The following is a 7,620-nucleotide window of genomic DNA, read 5'->3' on the forward strand; positions in this document are numbered from 1 at the left end:
GCCCATGCAGAACAAGCGCAACCTGCTCAACGTGTGAGGAGGGCCGGGGGGGCGAGGTGGGATCCTGGGGGGCCGGGGGGTGGCAGTAGGATCCTGTGGGGCTGGGGGGAGGTGCGTGGGGTGGGAGTCTCGTAGGGTTGGGGGTTTCTCCAGGGCGGGGAAGGCCCTATGGAGCCGAGTGGGGCCTGTAGGCTTAGGGGGCGGGTGCGGGTTCSCGTGGGGTAGGGAAGCCCCATGGAGTGGGGCTGGGAGGGGAGCCGCCGCTCACGGAGCAGGGTCCCGTAGGGCTGGGGGGGCCTGTGGGGTGCGAGCGGGGTCCAGTGGGGTTGGGAGTGGCGGTCGCAGAGGGTGGAGGGTCCCATGAGGTGCGAGGGTCCTAGGGGTTGGGGTGGCCCATAGGTTGGTAGTGGGGGTCCCGGGAGACTGTGGGGAAGAAAAGGAGTCCTGCAGGGCTGGGAGGGTCCCCTGGGGTGGGAKTGGGGACCTGGTGGGGCTGAGGGTGGCCCTGTGGGGATTCCCAGTCTGGGAGGGTCCCATGGGGTGAGGCTCTCACAGAGCTCGGGGTGGGTCCCGTGCGGCTCGGGGAGGGGGGGCCAGTCTCCTTGGGAGCTGGGGATGTCCTCGGGGAGCTGGTGGGGGGCGGGGGGGGTGCCAGGCTTTCCTGCCTCCCTTTGCCCTCCCCCGGGAAGGACGGGGCTGCAGTGGGGGGCTGGCGGCCCAGCCGGGCYGTTTGCCTGGGGAAAGGAGGGCATTGGGGGCACATGGCTGCTCCTGCCCCCTGAGAGGGCAGCGCTTAGCGGAAGGTGGCTTTGAAATAGCTCTGAGTCACCTAGAGAAATCTCGAGTGCCACGTGATTGCAGAAGAGAAAGTAAGTCCTTAAGTTAGTGACAGGTTAAGAAGTAATGTTTGTGTGCTAGACCTGTTCTTGCAGGTTGCAATGCTGGTTTCTGACTATTAGGTTTTATGGTCTCACATTTTGTATAATCTCCAGGACTTGAAGATTTCCAAACCACTGGCTTTTCTTGCTCAGTTATTATTGATAGATTGGAATAGGAGAACAAAGATTTTTTTTTTCCTCTTGTAGGTCCTGGTTAGTTTTGAGTAAACTACTAGTTACTGAATTGATCTAAAACCAAGCTAAAGAAAATAAGTCTTGATCTCTTTTGTGGAAGCAGGATTATTGCAGTTCTTTCCTAGTGGTTAGGCAATGATTTGACTGGCTCACTGGTCCTTTAAAACTGTTGTTTGAACATTTTAAATGGCAATGGGGAAGCTAATGATCTTGGGCCAGTGCACATGTGCTTTACCTGTTGTAGATCAGAAAATAAAGCTAAAATTTGTGTACTCCCTTGTGAGAGGGGGAATTTGTCACTTGGTGATGTGAGATTACGAAGTGAAACTGATCTGACAGTAAAAACATACTGGAGTTCAATTTTATCATCTCTTTTTAGATAAAGGAAATCCTCATATACTGAGGGTTTCTGACACAATTTTTTCCCCAAGAAATTACTCGTCTGCTGGTTTGCTGAGAGCAGTCATGTTAGCAGCCTTTCTTGCTTTTAACTGTCTTAATGAGAACTTTATTTTTAATTGTTATTGCATGGCAGCAGCTGTAGTTGCCACACAGATGCCCTTCTACTGTTAAGWAAAGTGTAAAGAAAGTAGTCCTCAAAATCTTGGGTAAAGCCATAACAGTTTTTGTTAGAGTCTTAATGAAGAAACAAAATTCTCTGTCCTGCATGTTTTTATCTTAGATGCTGAGGTTGCTGAGGTGCATTATAATAAAATAACAGTTAAATTATTGTTATGCCTAGCTGTAGCTCAGTCACAGACCAAAATCCTGCTGTCTCTGTTGTTCAAGCAAGGATGTGGATAAAGGGGTGACGCACAGTTCCCCTCTCCCACCAGTGGATAGGAAGGAAGGCTGCACTGGGAAGTGCTGATGGGAGAAAGAAGATTGTAGACTACAGTCTCTAGCTCGTGAATAAATGTGTTTGTACCTGCTCCATTTTAAAGCATGGAAAAGGAAGGAACTGAACAATCCTGTCACATCTTAAGATGGATATTGGCTTGTTATGAGGATTCTGTAGGCATTACAGCAGAAGTTTTCAAGGTGGGTAGTGAATTTGTAGATGAAGGGATTTGTGTATGCTAAGGGAAAGTTTCTTTCCGCTGGAGAGACAGAAAGGAACACGCACATATGTACTATTCTCTTTATAATGTGGTAACAGAGGAGGGATGTCATGGGATGATCAGAGGGAACAGCCAGTCTTTCTCCTGGGCATCTCATTCAGTATTAAGAGGGCAAAGGGTTGTGGAAGGCTTTGAAAGCAAAGATGACTTGAAATGGAGGAGGAGAGAAAGTCTGAGAGTCAGAGAAAAGATTACTGTGGTCAGGGTGGCAAGCTAAGAAAATGTTATTTGCAACTGCGTTCTGATCAGGGCAGAGTTGAATGGGTTTGGCGGGTAAAGGCAACTGCAGTAACTGAAGCACAAGTCTGTTCGGAAGTCTGCACGAGGGCTCTAGATCAGAGGGAGAGCTGCCTGAGAAATAGTCGGAGACTTGGTTAAGGAAGTGTTTGGGTGTTGGGCCTGAAAGGTAGTGGAGCAGGTAACCCATAATATTTGAGAAAGGAAGTAATGGGGAGAGGATTAACATTTTAACTATGCTGTCCTTTTTTTTTTTTTTGGGGGGGGGGGGAGATATGTGCCTCAATGAGGTAGCTCTGAACAGTGACTTTAAAGCTATTTATGCAGTCCCACTTAGCCAGCTCCCTCCTGACCCACATGAAGTTTCATACATATATGTTTCTCTTTTGACTTTTCTGCGGCAGATACTTTGTCAAGGTAGCTTGGGCCTGGACGTTCTTGCTTCTGCTGCCCTTCATCGGAGTCACCACCTACCAATTCGCCAGGAGCAAGTTCCTCTATGGTCCCACAAAGAGCATTCTGATAGTGCTGCGGCGCCTCAGTGCACTGCTGGTGGGTACTGCCGTCTGGTACGCGTGCACTAGACTCTTCATATATGTTGAGAATCTCACTGGCATGTGCTCTACCTCAAATGAACTCAATGAGCCTCGCCGGCTGTATGCCAGCAAGCAGGAATGCCACCAGGACAACGGGATCTGGAATGGTTTTGATATCTCGGGGCACTGTTTTCTTCTCTCCTACTGTGCTCTGATGATCGTGGAGGAAATGTCTGTGCTGGAAGGCTTGTCTGTAGACCAGAACTCTAGGCTGCGTGTTGTGATCAACGGTCTGTTTGTTGCCTTGTGTTTTCTGACCATGATCTGGGTGTTCATGTTTTTATGTACTGCTGTGTATTTTCATGACTTCAGCCAAAAGCTTCTTGGTGTACTGGTAGGTCTGACGGCTTGGTATGGGACATACAGGTTCTGGTACTTGAAACCCTTTTCTCCTGGACTACCTCTCCCACATATTCCTTYGAGTTCAAAGAAATACAGTTATAGCAGATAAAATAAGTTTTTAAAAWTTTTGGATTTTGTTTTAAATACTGACATAGTTGAATGTAGGAGTGGTTACGATATTTCCACTGTAAAGAACAAGGTGATGAGCTGGGGAAGAGAAAATCAAATCTTGACTAGCTGATCCTTCACTGGCTGGCAAATAGTAATGATCTGTTTCCTGGTGAGGAGAAAAACTGGTATTGCAAAAAGGCAACTCATATTTGGGAGTTACTGTCTGTGGTGTTTGTATTCTCAGCCAAGATTCAGAAGTTGGTCCGTTTCTGTGATCAAAAAATGGAAKAACAGATCCATGACTGACAGAGGGCTTTGCTCTTAAGAGTTTAACTTGTCTCAAATTATTTCTGCCTCTTCCCCTTTGGTTTATTTTTGTCAAAATACCATGGATGATCCAACCCCTCCCCCCTCTTCAGTACTCCTACTTGTATTGCCTTAGGGAAAACTCTCATGACAGTGCTGCTGACTGTTGCAAAAGACAATTACCTATCAACACTCACTTGGTAAAGCAGTATATAGCTCAGCTGTGACCCTAGAACATCTCCTGTTACCAAGTGTTAAAGACACTAACTTGCCATAAATAATTCTTAGCATCTGCATTCTGTAGTGAAGAGAGTGAATCTGAGATCTGGTGTCTTAAGGAGGTTTTATCTTCAAATTCGTGCCTGCCTTTGAAAAAGAAACTCTTGGAAAAACAAGTCTTTATTTTTTCCTTTAAATGAAGTATTTGGAATAATATTGTGTCATTTTATTCTTGGTACAGAACCCCCCCAAACTCTTCCCAGTTCTGGTAAAGTATAATAAGAGAATGGAGGCTTAATTTTCTTTTAATCTTGTGAGTTGCACACTTTGCAACCAAGAGTACTATCTGATGTGTTTCTTCCTGAAGAACAATKAAATTCTAGTGTTATGAACTTGTTAGCCTAACCAGTTATTTCCTGAATATTCTGCTTGGTGATGAATGAAACAAGATTTATCCTAAGAGCTGCAAAGCRGTATGCTTAAAACAATATTTATTCTTACTTATCTAGCAGTATCAATAAGCTACTTTAATTTTGGTTGCACATATAGCTGTGGCCWCTTCTGAGGTGGCTGGAAACCCACTACTGAATAAAACACTACTATGATGCAGTGAATTGGTATGAAATGGAATGGTTTTTATAAGTGTATTAATTAAACATTTAGCATAGTTTTTATCTTTAGAAGCTCTTTATTGTTTCATAAAAGCTTATTCATGTTGCAATTGCACAAAATTTGTTTGACAGCTGTAGTGATGAGTCAGACAACCAAAAAGTTCTGTAGCCTGTCTTTGGTGGAGACTGTGGACAATGTCCRTTAATTTGATAGCCAACCTGATCAGTCCATAATGTTTAGCCATAAGTTGATTATTTTATTGAATTTGGAGTATGATGTGTGCCAAACCGGTAATCTTTTTTACCGTGTCCACAGCTCCTTTCCATTAAGAGACCTGTGGTATCTGTAGTAAATATAAGTGTTAATGACACATTTATGGCCTGCCCCTGAGGAATGCTGACCTCCCTTGAATTTCCATTGAATTCAGTGTTAGGTGGGAGTAGTAGTGCATCCTCATAAGGTACAAATCATCTCACAGAAAGAAGCTGTTTCAGGAAGTTACATATTTTTTATCAAGTTCTTCCTTTTGTTTTTGCTTTAAACTGCCTTTAAGTTGCCTCTATGGAAAATTTGCACTGATTTAACTCATATTGGGTTTGWCTAAAATTGTGTTTAAACAATGCAGATTCCTTTGCCAGACATTCTTTTGATGTAACTCAAGCCTGCTCCTAGTAGAGTTAAGCTAGACACTTTCAAGTCACTTTCATCCAGAAATAAGGTTACAYATGCAGATTGTTTTCTAATTAATTGCATTCAAACTCCCATTTTAGTTTTTTATGTACCTTTGCTACATAGACAAGGCCTATAAACAGGAATTGCTATTTATTTGACCAGTTGGATTGTAGAAGTTATCTTCAGCTCTATAAATATGTTTTGTGCAATCACTATATAAATATTTCAGTTTACTTCTAACTAGTATCATACAAATTATTTACTATTTGAACAGTGTTGGATATGGTTATATTCACAACTTTATTTAAACAACTAATTAAAGATACTTGAAAAAATTATCAGAGGTTGTGGCTTTCAGAATCTTTTCCTGGAGTCCGTAAAGGTAATGCTGCTGTTCATCATGTCCCTGAATGATCCARGCTCCTGGTTTTCTTGTGATTACTTTGGTACATAATTGAACTGTCATTGATAATTCTGCAGTATTTGAATAGGATAATATGGCACAAATTCCCAAAAGTACAGGGTGTAAAAAAATGTCCAAGAAGGATTTCTAATTTGTCCCTGTTATGCCAGGCAGTTAATTATTTAGACAGGAGTTCAGTGTAACAAAGCAAAAGCCTAATCCATTGAAATATGTGGGGAAAAAAATCCTGTGCACTGTAGTACTATTTATGAGTTTGCAAATCATGGCCTAAGTTTCTTTCTTAGTACCCAGAGACCACTTGCTAACTGTTAGCTTAGAACAGCCCCTGAACCCCTGAGCTTTTCTTTGTGCCTTTTGACTCTATTTCAGAGTAAGTCTTAGTTTCCTTGTACTTTAACTGCGTTACTGTTCAAGTATTTGCCATAACTTTTACCTGATTCTACTTTTCCCTGCACTATTAATATACCTTTGTCATAGAATGTCATAAAGAAAAATGTGGACTCTGACAGATTTGCAGCCAAAAAAAAAAAATATGCTCTGAATAGCTGGTTTTGATGTCTTCTACCAAAGGGACAGATCTGTTCTTCCCAACCGTCAGCAGTTGTTAACCTGTTTAAAGTTTTTAAAACAAAGTGTTAATATATTTTAAAGATGAATGTTCACCTTTTGTAATGGATTCCAAAAGAAAGCAACTGTAATCATGAGAAAAAAATCGTTTTTTGTTTTTACTTTTCTGCATTAAAGTTAATTTAGTACAGCTTTTCTCTTGTTCTTGCAGAGCTGTGTCTCCATGTCTGTAGAACTACCTGTGGAGTTCTTCTCTCCAACATCTTACAGCTACATTACTCTAACATGTTTGCTACTTTTTCTTTGCACATGTTGAAGTCTGTAGCTTATTTTGTGGATTCAGTATAGCAGTGCTTTCACAGAAATAGTGTATGGCCTGAGCGATGTGCGTGAGGGAGTTTTTGGTCTTGATGCCTTAAGGATTCTTCTCTGCTTGGGCCAGTAAGGAAATCAGCCAGCTAGAACAGAGTGGAAATTAGGATTCATTTCACTCTTATCTGGGAACTTCTTAAAAAATTTGCTTTGTTGGAGGCAAGATCAGGCAAACAAAAAGATGTAGATCTTTTGTAAGATTCATCTGGACTTCATTCAGACTTTGAAACAAACTGAAACTGTGGTTTGATCCTTCCTGGAAGTCTTTGTTCYATGACTGCTTCACTAATACAAAGTGGTCGTCTTGATTTACCTCTTTATTTCCGAACAGTGAAATTTAGGTTGTGGAGCAGCTGCAGTGAAAGAATCCTGTTTTCTGTGTTGACGCATTGTAATTAATGATAAAGTGAGAAACACCCAGTTACACTGTGTGGTGCACTTTAATGGAAAAACTGTACAGGCCACTGTGATGAATCTCCTGGAAAATCTGAGYCTTTGGTTCTGAGCAAAAGTCTGTGGTTACTTTTCTCAGTGAAATAGTACTTGTTTTCCCTCCTGTCCTCCACTGGCCTTTTCCAGCTCTTTGCCTTTGATCAGCCCGCATTTCTCTCTGTTCCCTTAGAAACGTGTTTCCTTGGATTATTTCTTGTCATAGCTTCCTCTCGCCTCCTGGAGCTCAGATTAGTAATAAATGCTCTTTACCTCTGTTAAATACACTCTTGCTCTCTTTTCTTTTTCTTTCCTGATGAAGTATTTTGCCAAAGCTTAAGATGAAAGTAACTAATRCTAGCAAAAAAGGCTGTTGTGACTGTGAATTTATATGTAACCATTATTAAAAGCAACTGGGCAATCACTGTAATAGTGTTTAATTGCCTGGAAAAAAAGCATGCGTTTAATTTATTGAAGCAGAACTAGATCTAATATGCATTAAATCATGGAAGGAAAGTGAAGGTAACTTGACAGTGCCA

At 42.2% G+C, this 7,620-nt stretch overlaps 1 protein-coding gene across 1 annotated transcript; it reads left to right on the top strand.

The window, feature by feature from the left end:
* The first annotated feature begins 4 nt into the window (after nucleotides 1–4).
* On the top strand, nucleotides 5–7,364 carry FITM2 (fat storage inducing transmembrane protein 2). The gene is made up of 2 exons (XM_085313986.1): nucleotides 5–33; nucleotides 2,836–7,364. The coding sequence occupies exons 1-2, from the start codon at nucleotides 5–7 to the stop codon at nucleotides 3,476–3,478; spliced, it is 672 nt and encodes a 223-aa protein (XP_085170112.1). The 3' UTR covers nucleotides 3,479–7,364.
* Nucleotides 7,365–7,620: the final 256 nt, after the last annotated feature.

This window comes from Rhea americana, unplaced genomic scaffold (assembly GCF_003343005.1).
Source record: "Rhea americana isolate MKP2758 unplaced genomic scaffold, rheAme1 scaffold_4, whole genome shotgun sequence".
Taxonomy (NCBI): Eukaryota; Metazoa; Chordata; class Aves; order Rheiformes; family Rheidae; genus Rhea; species Rhea americana.